At 39.3% G+C, this 12,822-nt stretch overlaps 1 protein-coding gene across 1 annotated transcript; it reads right to left on the bottom strand.

Annotated features, from left to right (window-relative positions):
- Window positions 1–9,079: 9,079 nt before the first annotated feature.
- On the bottom strand, window positions 9,080–11,918 carry SLC17A4 (solute carrier family 17 member 4; the record flags this gene model as incomplete). The annotated part of the gene is given in 5 exon segments (XM_079933206.1): window positions 9,080–9,210; window positions 9,213–9,225; window positions 10,574–10,664; window positions 11,502–11,649; window positions 11,738–11,918. Coding segments are annotated over 5 exon segments (564 nt in total).
- Window positions 11,919–12,822: the final 904 nt, after the last annotated feature.

The raw sequence follows: 12,822 nt of genomic DNA, 5'->3' as shown, positions 1-12,822 counted from the left end.
GTTGTTTTATTATAGCCATCTATTGCGTTTGAAGTGGTTTTGATTTGTGTTTCTCTAATGATTTCTTTTAACATCTTTATTGGAGTATAATTGCTTTACAATGTTGTGTTAGTTTCTGCTGTATCACAAAGTGAATCAGCTATATACATATATCCCAATATCCCCTCTGTCTTGTGTCTCCCTCCCACCCTCCCTATCCCACCCCTCTAGGTGGTCACAAAGCACCAAGCTGATCTCCCTGTGCTATGTGGCTGCTTTCCACTAGCTATCTATTTTACATTTGGGAGTGTATATATGTAAATGCCACTCTCACTTCGTCCCAGCTTACCTTTCCCCCGTCTGATGTCCTCAAGTCCATTCTCTATGTCTGTGTCCTTATTCCTCTCCTGCCCCTAGGTTCTTCAAACCATTTTTACTTTTAGACTCCATATAAATGTGTTAGCATATGGTATTTGTTTTTCTCTTTCTGACTTACTTCACTCTGTATGACAGACTCTAAGTCCATCCACCTCACTACAAATAACTCAATTTCGTTTCATTTTATGGCTGAGTAATATTCCATTGTATATGTGTGCCACATCTTCTTTATCCATTCATCTGTTGATGGACACTTAGGTTGCTTCCATACCCTGGCTATTGTAAATAGAGCTGCAATGAACATTGTGGTACATGACACTTTTTGAATTACGGTTTTCTCAGGGTTTATGACCAGTAGTGGGATTGCTGGGTCATATGGTAGTTCTAGTTTTAGTTTTTTAAGAAACCTCCATTCTGTTCTCCATAGTTGCTGTATCAATTTACTTTCCCACCAACAGTGCAAGAAGGTACCCTTTTCTCCACACCCTCTCCAGCATTTACTGTTTGTAGATTTTTTGATGATGATCACTCTGACTGGTGTGAGGTGACCCCTTATTGTAGTTTTGATTTGCATTTCTCCCGTGATTAGTGATGTTGAGCATCCTTTCATGTGTTTGATGACAATCCGTATATCTTCTTTGGAGAAATGTCTATTTAAGTTTTCTGCCCATTTTTTGATTGGGTTGCTTGTTCTTTTGATATTGAGCTGCATGAGCTGCTTGTAGATTTTGGAGATTAATCCTTTGTCAGTTGCCTCATTTGCACATATTTTCTCCCATTCTGAGAGTTGTCTTTCCGTCTTGTTTATGATTTCCTTTGCTGTGCAAAAGATTTTAAGTTTCATTACATCCCATTTGTTTATTTTTGTTTGTATTTCCATTTCTCTAGGAGGTGGGTCTAGAGGATCTTGCTGTGTTCTACCTATGTTTTCTTCTAAGAGTTTGATAGTGTCTGGCCTTACATTTAGGTCTTTAATCCATTTTGAGTTTATTTTTGTGTATGGTGTTAGGGAGTGTTCTAACTTCATTCTTTTACATATAGCTGTCCAGTTTTCCCAGTACCACTTATTGAAGAGGCTGTCTTTCCTCTGTTGTATATTCAGGCCTCCTTTATCAAAAATAAGGTGATCATAGGTGCATGGGTTTATCTCAGGGCTTTCTATCCTCTTCCATTGATCTATATTTCTGTTTTTGTGCCAGTATCATACTGTCTTGATTACTGTAGCTTTGTAGTATAGTCTGAAGTCTGGGAGTCTGATTCCTCCAGCTCTGTTTTTCTTTCTCAAGATTGCTTTGGCTCTTCAGGGTCTTTTGTGTTTCCATACAAATTGTGGAATTTTTGTTCTAGTTCTGTGAAAAATGTCATTGGTAGTTTGATAAGGATTGCATTGAATCTGTAGATTGCTTTGGGTAGTATAGTCATTTTCACAGTGTTGATTCTTCCAATCCAAGAATATGGTATATCTCTCCATCTGTTTGTATCATCTTTAATTTCTTTCATCAGTGTCTTATTGTTTTCTGCATACAGGTCTTTTGTTTCCCTAGGTAGGTTTATTCCTAGGTATTTTATTCTTTTTTTTCCAATGTAAATGGGAATGTTTCCTTAATTTCTCTTTCCGATTTTTCATCATTAATGTATAGGAATGCAAGAGATTTCTGTGCATTAATTTTGTATCCTGCTACTTTACCAAATTCATTGATTAGTTCTAGTAGTTTTCTGGTGGCATCATTAGGGTTCACTATTTATAGTATCAGTTCATCTGTAAACAGTGACAGCTTTACTTCTTCTTTTCTGATTTGGATTCCTTTTATTTCTTTTTCTTCTCTGACTGCAGTTGCTAAAACTTCCAAAACTATGTTGAATAATAGTAATGAGAGTGCACAACCTTGTCTTCTTCCTGATCTTAGTGGAAATGGTTTCAATTTTTCACCATTGAGAATGATGTTGGCTATGGGTTTGCAATATATGGGCTTTATTATGTTGAGGTAAGTTCCCTCCAAGCCTAGTTTCTGGAGGGTTTTTTTTTTTTTTTATCATAAATGGGTGTTGGATTTTGTTGCAAGTTTTTCTGCATCTACTGAGATGATCATATGGTTTTTCTCCTTCACTTTGTTAATATGGTTTATCACATTGATTGATTTTCATATATTGAAGAATCCTTGCATTCCTGGGATAAATCCCATTTGATCCTGGTGTATGATCCTTTTAATGTGCTGTTGGATTCTGCTTGCTAGTATTTTGTTGAGGATTTTTGCATCTATGTTCATCAGTGATATTGGCCTGTAGTTTTCTTTCTTTGTGATATCTTTGTCTGGTTTTGGTATCAGGGTTATGGTGGCCTCGTAGAATGAGTTTGGGAGTGTTCCTCCCTCTGCTATATTTTGGAAGAGTTTGAGAAGGACAGTTGTTGTCTCTTCTTTAAATGTTTGATAGAATTCAACTGTGAAGCCATCTGGTCCTGGGCTTTTGTTTGTTGGAAGATTTTTAATCACAGTCTCAATTTCAGTGCTTGTGATTCATCTGTTTATATTTACTATTTCTTCCTGGTTCAGTCTCAGAAGGTTGTGCTTTTCTAAGAATTTTCCCATTTCTCCCAGGTTGTCCAATTTATTGGCATATAGTTGCTTGTAGTAATCTCTCATGATCCTTTGTATATCTGCAGTGTCAGTTGTTACTTCTCCATTTTCATTTCTAATTCTACTGATTTGAGTCTTCTCCCTTTTTTTCTTGATGAGTCTGGCTAATGGTTTATCAGTTTTTTTTATCTTCTCAAAGAACCAGCTTTTAGTTTTATTGATCTTTGCTATTGTTTCATTCAAGTCTTTTTCCTTTATTTCTGATCTGATCTTTATGATTTCTTTCTTTCTGCTAACTTTGGAATTTTTTTGTTCTTCTTTCTCTAATTGCTTTAGGTGTAAGGTTAGGTTGTTTGAGATGTTTCTTGTTTCTTGAGGTAGGATTGTATTGCTGTAAACTTCCATCTTAGAACTGCTTTTGCTGCATCCCGTTGGTTTTGGGTCATTGTGCTTTCTTTGTCATTTGTTTCTGGTACTTTTTGATGTCCTCTTTGATTTCTTCAGTGATCTCTTGGTTATTTAGTAGTGTATTGTTTAGCCTCCATGTGTTTGTATTTTTTACAGATTTTTTTTCCTGTAATTGATATCTAGTCTCATAGCATTGTGATTAGAAAAGACTTGATATGATTTCAATTTTCTTAAATTTACCAAGGCTTGATTTGTGACCTAAGATATGATCCATCCTGGAGAATGTTCCATGAGCACTTGAGAAGAAAGTGTATTCTGTTGTTTTTGGATGGAATGTCCTATGAATATCAATTAAATCCATCTTGTTTAATGTGTCATTTAAAGCTTGTGTTTCTTTATTTTTTTTCATTTTGGATGCTCTGTCCATCGGTGAAAGTGGGGTGTTAAAGTCCCCTGCTATGATTGTGTTACTGTTGATTTCCCCTTTTATGGCTGTTAACATTTGCCTTATGTATTGAGGTGCCCCTATGTTGGGTGCATAAATATTTACAATTGTTATATCGTCTTCTTGATCATTATGTAGTGTCTTTCTTTGTCTCTTGTAATAGTCTTTATTTTGAAGTCTATTTTGTCTGATATGAGAATTGCTGCTCCAGCTTTCTTCTGATTTCCATTTGGATGGAATATCTTTTTCCATCCCCTCACTTTCAGTCTGTATGTGTCCCTAGGTCTGAACTGGTTCTCTTGTAGACAGCATATATACAGGTCTTGTTTTTGTATCCATTCAGCCAGTCTACGTCTTTCGGTTGGAGCATTTTATCCATTTACATTTAAGGTAATTATTGATATGTACGTTCCTATGACCATTTTCTTAATTGTTTTGGGTTTGTTATTGTAGGTCTTTTTCTTCTCTTGTGTCTCCTGCCTAGAGAAGTTCCTTTAGCGTTTGTTGTAAAGCTGGTTTGGTGGTGCTGAATTCTCTTAGCTTTTGCTTGTCTGTAAAGGTTTTATTTTCTCCACCAAATCTGAATGAGATCCTTGCTGGGTAGAGTAGTCTTGCTTGTAGGTTTTCCCTTTTCATCACTTTAAATATGTCCTGCCACTCCCTTCTGGCTTGTAGAGTTTCTGCTGAAAGATCAGCTGTTAACCTTATGGGGATTCCCTCATATGTTATTTGTTGTTTTTCCCTTGCTGCTTTTAATATTTTTTTCTTTGTATTTTATTTTTCATAGTTTGATTAATATGTGTCTTGGTGTGTTTCTCCTTGGATTTATCCTGTATGGGACTCTCTGTGTTTCCTGGACTTGATTAACTATTTCCTTTCCCATATTAGGGAAGTTTTCGACTATAATCTCTTCAAATATTTTCTCAGTCTCTTTCTTTTTCTCTTCTTCTTCTGGGACCCCTATAATTCGAATGTTGGTGTGTTTAATGTTGTCCCAGAGGTCTCTGAGACTGCCCTCAATTCTTTTCTATCTTTTTTCTTTATTCTGCTCTGTGCTAGTTATTTCCACTCTTTTATCTTCCAGGTCACTTATCCGTTCTTCTGCCTCAGTTATTCTGCTATTGATTCCTACTAGAGAATTTTTAATTTCACTTATTGTGTTGTTCACCATTGTTTGTTTGCTCTTTAGTTCTTCTAGGTCCTTGTTAAAAGTTTCTTGTATTTTCTCTGTTCTATTTCCAAGATTTGGATCATCTTTACCATCATTACTCTGAATTCATTTTTAGGTAGACTTCCTATTTCCTCTTCATTTGTTTGGTCTGGTGGGTTTTTACTTTACTCCTTCAACTGCTGTGCATTTCTCTGTCTTCTCATTTTGTTTAACTTACTATCTTTGGGATCTCCTTTTCACAGGCTGCAGGTTCGTACTTTCCATTGTTTTTGGTATCTGCCCCCAGTGGGTGAGGTTGGTTCAGTGGGTTTTGTAGGTTTTCTGGTGGAGTGGACTGGTGCCTGTGTTCTGGTGGATGAGGCTGGATCTTGTATTTCTGGTGGGCAGGACCACGTCTGGTTGTGTGTTTTGGGGTGTCTGTGAACTTATTATGATTTTAGGCAGCGTCTCTGCTAATGGGTTGGGTTTTGTTCCTGTCTTGCTAGTTGTTTGGCATAGGGTGTCCAGCACTGGAGGTTGCTGGTCGTTGAGTGGAGCTGGGTCTTAGCATTGAGATGGAGATCTCTGGGAGAGCTCCCACTGATTGATATTACATGGGGCCAGGAGGTCTCTGGTGGTCCAACGTTCTGAACTCTGCTCTCCCACTTCAAGGTTCAGGCCTGATACCCAGCCGGAGCACCAAGACCCTGTCAGCCACACAGCATACCTCCTCACTGAGCCCAGGAATAGTTGATCTCTGCTAAGTGACCTGATGCGAGTTGTCCTGATGCCTCTCTTACCCAAACTCAGAGGCAGAGCACCACTTGGATGAGCATGGGAAGGAAAGTCACGCAGACCAAGCCCTGACCTTTGCTGCAGCCTTCACAGGAAGGCCTGGCGCCTGGGCACTGCTGGTTCAGAAGTGGCTCATTTTAATACACTCTGGCCTAAAGTTACAGCTGGTTTCTAGAAAGGGGACAAAAAACACCACCTCCCTAATGATTAATTATGGTGAACATCTTTTCATTGCATATTGGTCATATTTATATCTTCTTCAAAAAAATGTTTATTCAAGTTTTGCCCATTTTTTAATTGGGTTGTTTGTCTTTTTGTTGTTGAGTTTATATATTCTATATATAAGACCCTTATCAGATATGTGACTTGCACATAGTTTCTCCCGTTCAGAGGTTTTCTTTTCACTTTCTTGATAGTGTTCTTTGCCACACAAAAGTTTTTAATATTTATGAAGTCTACTTTATCAATTTTTTTTGTTGCTTATGCTTTTGGTGTTTTATCTAAGAAACCGTTGCCAAGTCTGAGGTTGTGAAGGATTTACCCTTATGTTCTCTTCAAAGAATTTTATTAGTTTAGCTCTTACATTTAGATCTTTGATCTATTTTTATCTAGTTTAATTTTTGTAAATGGTGTGAACTAAAGGTCCAGATTCATTCTTTAGAATGTAGCTATCCAGTTATCCCAGGACAATTTGTTAAAAAGACTATTCTTTCCCCATTGAATGGTCTTGGCATGTTTGTCAAAAATCAGTTGACCATAGACACTTTCGTTTATTTCTGGACTCAGTTTGATACCACTGATCTATTTATTTATCCTTATGCTAGTACAACTCTGTCTTGATTACTGTTGCTTTGTAGAGAGCTTTGAAGTGTGAGTCCTCGAACTTGGTTCTTCTTTTTCAAGAATGTTTTGGCTATTCTAGGTCCCTTACAATTCTGTATTAATTTTGGAATCAGCTTGTCAAGAGAAATTGCTTGGATTCTGATAGAAATTTCATTAAATCTATGGCTCAATTTCAGGAGTTTTGCCATTTTAACAGTACTGAAGTCTTCCACTCCTTGAACGTCAATTCTTTTCATTCATTTAGATCTTCTCTCATTTCTTTCAACAATGTTTTATACTTTTCAGAGTATAAGTCTTACATTTCTATTGTTAATTTTATTCCTAAATATATTCTTTTTTATGCTGCTTTAAATGAAATTAGTTTAATTTTTGGATTGTCCATTGCAAGTATATAGAAATATGACTGATTTATGTATATCAATCTTGTATCCTGAAACCTTGCTGAACTCATTTATTATTCAAATAGTTTTTTAGTGGTTCTTTACAATTTCTATATAGAAGATTATGCCATCTGTGAATATAGTTTTATTTCTTCTCTTCCAGCCTAAGTGACTTTTATTTCTTTTTCTTGCCTAGATGCCCTGCCTAGAACCTCTACTAGGAGGTTGAATAGAAATGGCAAGAGTGGACATCCTTGTCTTGTTCTTGATCTTATAGGGAAAACACACATTTAAAATTTTTTTCAAAACCTTTCTCTAACTCCACTCTCCTGAGGCTTTTACTTTTATGTAATCCTAAATTGTTTTAGAACCATATGACTTTTTAAAAATCACATCCTGAGCAATATCTGTGAGGTACCCTAACACCCCACGTTGGAATTTCATGTCTGTTATATATGGCCACCTACAGCAAGTCTTCAATGTAACATCATCATACACCCTGTTACAAAATTAGTCACCGTAAATTTGGCCGGATACAGGCCATCCTAGAAAAGAGGAAACAGATAAATCTTTATTTCTTCCCATGGACTATGTGCACTTAAAGCAGTGACATGTTGGTGAGAGATGTCAACTTTTTTCTCAGTCTTGGGTGAAATACCTGTGTCGCATAGTATTTTCCCTCCTGTGGATAAAACACATCATGGTTTCTTACGTTAAAGGAATGTTTATATTCAGCTAACACGTAGAAACACATGTGGGGGTACTTACCGGTAGTTATTAGGCAACGTAAGTGACTGTTTCTACTGGGAAACCCAGAAAATGTCTGTTTGTGTGAATGGCATGTTTTAGTGTGTCTTCCTCATCACTGCCCCAGATAGGCTCCTGTACTGATACCCAAATTAAGCACCTTGGCCACTTCCCCTTTTTAGGTTTTGGAGAACATTACATCAGATGAGTTGATCTGGATACCTGCTAACCAGGTGAAGCTGGGTTTCAGTCCAGTTTGCCAGATAGCACTGTCCCAATTGCCACAGGTTTTGGTAGCTTGTTCTTTGAAAGGACTGGGAATGTTTCTGAGCAGAACCAGAGTGTGTGGTTGGTGGAGGATCACAAAAAGAAGTTTCATTTTCATTTTCTTAGTAACAAATATTTACAAAGAATGGGAATTTGGTCAAGTACAAAAAGTGTGCCTTGTGGATGCTGAGGATAAAATGTATTCCTATTAGGGAGAGCAGCAATATCAAACTACCTGAGTCCCAAACCCCAGGAGTATGCAGTGTTTTTATTTTCAGGATACAGCATAGGTATAGAGCAAATGGTGGATGGTTTCGTACCACGTGCTTGGACCTAGCAAGATATTGGAATTGTTCAGACCTCTCACTCAGAGACTTTTGAGAGTAAGAACGAGTAAGGAGGATAAAATTGCACTGTTTTTAATGTCAAGAGATGAGAAATGTAACAAATGCCTAGGATAAACTAATTGGGACAAAGAAAACAACTTGAAAAAATATACTAAGCCAGACTATTCCTCCGAACTGTTGTAAAGCTTTCTTATATCCACTGGGTATCAGGACTCAGTGACATTTATGTGTGCTTTTTTCTTTCTCTACAAAACTTAGTGTAAAACAGAGCACTAGGAGAGCCTGGGTCTGAACTCCTTATTGAGGGGGAGAGGGACCAGCACACAAGCTGGGACTGAGGGGCAGTCACCAGCCCAAGGAAGAAGATGGCATGGAGATTCCTAGGAGGCCAGTCCCCACCCCCAGCCCCTGCCACCATGCACACCCTGTGGGCATCTCTTTTGTCCATGTATTGTTTGTAACAAGTAACACATCTGAATTTTAAATTTGGGTTTATTTGTCTTCCACTCTGCATTAGTTGCCTTATAAATGATTGTTAAATAAACCGAACGCAAGCACAAGAAGATAAAATTTTATTCTAAGACTTTACGAAAGAGCCTTTCCATAATTTGCAACTCTCACTCCTCCATGTCCTAGGTGTATGGGCCAGTGGAAAATCTGAGATTTCTGTACTTTAAGGACAGCCCATTTGGGGGTAGAACTGTAAGTCAGGGGAATGTCCATGAGGGCAAACAGTGAACAACTAAGCACTGGCATCTAATTTGTCACTCGGTTTGCTCAGAAGCGGGTGCACCTCTACCTTTAGCCCAGTCCTGCACCTCTGCTTGGCCAAAGATGAGGTAGAAAAACAGGCCTGCTATGTTCACAGCAGCTGAAAGCAAGAAGACATTCCTCAACTGAACTCTGAGTCCTGGAGGCAGGAAACTACAAGTTATTAACAGTCTCCTAGTTCTTGTCCCTCCTGGTTCAGAAAGGCTTTGGCACCATATTCTACCGCCCTCATCCCCAACTCTGCCCCGCATTACATGTTCCTGGTTGTTCTTAGAATATGCAGGTACATTTCCGGTGCCCTGGCCTTTCCCTCTGCTGGAATATTCCTCCCCTCAAGTAGTCATTTCTCTCGCCCATGTACTTGCTTCCCATAAATATTACTTTTTCAATGAGACTTCCTCGGCCACCCTACTTAAAACTGAAATCCCACCCCCTCTTATGTGCCCAATTCTCCTCTCCGGCCCTACTCTTTTCTTAGCGCTTACCACCAATCACTATACCATGTTTTCGTTTAATTTGTTAGTTTTCTATCGGTTTCTTTCCTACCGACTTCACAGGGGCAGGGACTTCTGTTGGTTTTATTCACTTAAACAGTGCATTGCACATGCTAATGTTCATTGCATATATGTCGAATGAATGAAGAGATAAATGAGTGAGTGAGTGAGTAATAAGGGAAACAAGAGCAGTTTGAGAATTTCCGTTGTAAACAGTGTTAGTCAGTGGCTGGAAGAGAACCGAAGCTTCAAAAACAAAAGGACTTGGTGTCAAAAAGAATACCCTTTCTTTGTTATTCTCCATTCATTTTCCTGGCTTACTGGTGGAAACCACAGGAAACTTAAAGAATGATAGTCATGTGAATGTCATATGTATGTTTCTTCACATAAAGTCTGTATCAATCCGATTCTTATGAAATTGTCATCAGATGAATTTGTTTATTCTGACAACTTTAAATGCATCTCCCAGGATGGAAGGCTGTATGAATGTAAAAACACTATGTAAGCAATACTGGGTGGAGGAATTCCTGTACTAACCACTGATGAGCATACCTGTAATGTACAGGTTGCTCCTTCGCTCTGTCATTCACTCATCCACTCAGCATCTCGTTCATTTGTTCTATAAATATTTGTTGGGTTCCTACATAGGGTGACCAACTCTTTCCAGATTGCCTGGAACTTTCAAGGTTTTAGTGTTGAAAGTCCCACATCCCAGGAAACCCCTCAGCCCCAGCCAATCAGAATGGTTGGCCGTTCTATACTTCACAAGAAGGGTCATGATTATTGCTAGAAAATGTGATGATTAGCACGAGAAACTCATTCTAAGAACTCATAAAGCATAAACTCATACAATAGAGCATTCTCCTTCACTCCATACCCTGAACATGTGGTAATTTTTCTGCATGAGCTGAGCCTAGGGTCAGAATGAGAGGCTGGATGATTTTTTGAGGTGACTCTTGTGAATATCATAATCATCAGAACATTTGGCCTTACATGACTGATAAAAAATCCGGCAACTGTGGGAGAGATGGCTCCCGCTATGTAAGAAAAGGTCTGTGATAGTCCCCTGAGTAAGGCACTGTGCCTGCGAGAGAGAAAGTGTGAGAAAACAATATTCCTCTGTAAGCAAAGGGTTAATCTCAGCTGATCTGTTGCAACTCTATGATTATCTCTGGGGATTGCTGGAGTTGTGCTGACCCTTCGTCAAATCTGAATGAAATGTACTGACTAGTGATGAGTCTAATCCAGTGCTAGGATCTGGGATTTCCAAGGGGTCACCTGCACTACCTTGTCAACGTTCATTATACAAAAGGTACAGATGGATGGTTGGCAGCTGGTTTATATGTTCTCTTGTCTTCTGCTGTGGAGCCTGATCTTTCAGCCTTGCTTTTAGGTATAAAAGACCTCCCATTGGATGAGACATTGGCTTCCCTGAGACCAAGGTGTCTCCCATGTAATTTGGTGGTTCATTACCTGAAGATGAAATGTGTCCTATTGACTGTGAACGGTCCATGGATGGTCCCTGGGAGCTATATTTGGAAGTCTCAGTCATCTGGTATTTACCTATATCAGAGGTGAATGTTTCTCCTGCTATCCTGTATCCTCTACCTTTATTAAAGCCTTACATGAGCACGCCCTCTGAAGTTTACGAGTCCTTTCAGTGATCCAGCCCTGTGTAACTGCTGCATTCCCCAACAGAAAGAAATTGGTGTGAGTCTCCCACAGTTGAACTGTGAGTGTGGCCACTGACTTCTCCTGTTTTCATCTGGAAAAACTAAGTTCACAGAGGTTGACTAGCTTTGGGTCCCTTCCAGGAATTATTTGGATGTACGACTGGTGCTGAAATTTCCTGTGACCCATTGCATGTGTCACATTTTACCCATGTGTCAGAGCAGCTTTAGGGATGATCACAGGTCCCTACCGAAGAGCAATATCCATGAAGTTGACAAGGGCTCCTGATTGGCTGAGGCTTTTGGTAGCAGAAGACAGTATCAAGAAGGCCATGGTGGCACTGAAGCTGGATCTGACCCAGAAAAGGGACACGAAGAATGCAGATGGGAGGAGAACCCCTGGGGCAGGAGAACAAACACAGTGAATAGGAAGCTTCCCTGAGCATCCCACATCCACCCACCCCCCCATGTCTACCTTGGTTCTTACCTATGGCAGTGAAGAGTTTCCTGATGGTATTGATTCTGAGGATTTTTCTGGAGAGGAGAAAATCTGCCAGTAGACCTCCAGGGACAATGCAGATACAGGCAGAAATAAACGGCAGGGCTGACAGCATCCCACTCTGAGAACCAGAGCTGAGGTGAGGTGCATGCCTCACTACACCCACCATGACACAGATTGACCCCTGGGTGGATGGTCTACATCTATAGCTTTTCTTTTATATACACATCACCTTTAATATGAATTTCTGGAATGAGCCAATATAATTTTAGTGCCTGAGGAAAAATAGGCATACAGTTCAATTTGAAAAAAAAATGGACCAATGCTGTCTTCATATATAAGGATCATGTAGAAATAGATATTAAAAGGAACAAAAGCCAGTAGAAAAATAGTCAAAGGATATGAATGGACCATTTACAGAAAAAGAAAAATAAGTGATTTCTAACATATTAAAAGGTATCCACCCTCATAATAGTAAAACTACTGTGAGATACCATTTTATCAAACTGCCAGAAGTGCAACAGTTTTGTGACGTGATCTGTGGTGATGCCAGGGGTATCAGATACTTCCAAATATTATCAATGCCCAATGGAGGGCAATTTGACGATAAATATAAAAGTTTATAGAGGAGATAGATCAAGATAGTGGAGTAAGAGGACGCGGAGCTCACCTCACCCCATGAAACATCAAAAATACATCTACACGTGGAGCAATTCTCACTGAAAACAAACTGGAGATGGCAGAAAGACTCTTATACAACCAAGTCTGTAAGAAAGTTTCGCATGTAATTGGGTAGAAGGGAGAGAAGTGATCAGATCGGGACCTACACTCCTGGGAGGGTACACAGAAGAGGAGGGGGAATTACACAGGCTCAGAGATCCTCCCTGGGGAGTGAGTGGTGAGAACCACTGAGCACTATGCCCTAGGGTCTGGCACTAGGAGGACACGTCCCCTTAGCTGATTCGAAAAACTGGGATTGATAGCAGGACTATAACGAACCAAGACTCCGCTCATGAAGAGCATGCACACGCTGGCTTACTCCCAAAAAAAGGCAGAGGAAGCAGATCGAAACT

This window comes from Stenella coeruleoalba (genome assembly GCF_951394435.1).
Source record: "Stenella coeruleoalba genome assembly, chromosome: 10".
Lineage (NCBI taxonomy): Eukaryota > Metazoa > Chordata > Mammalia > Artiodactyla > Delphinidae > Stenella > Stenella coeruleoalba.
This window is presented reverse-complemented; position numbering and strand designations above follow the sequence as displayed.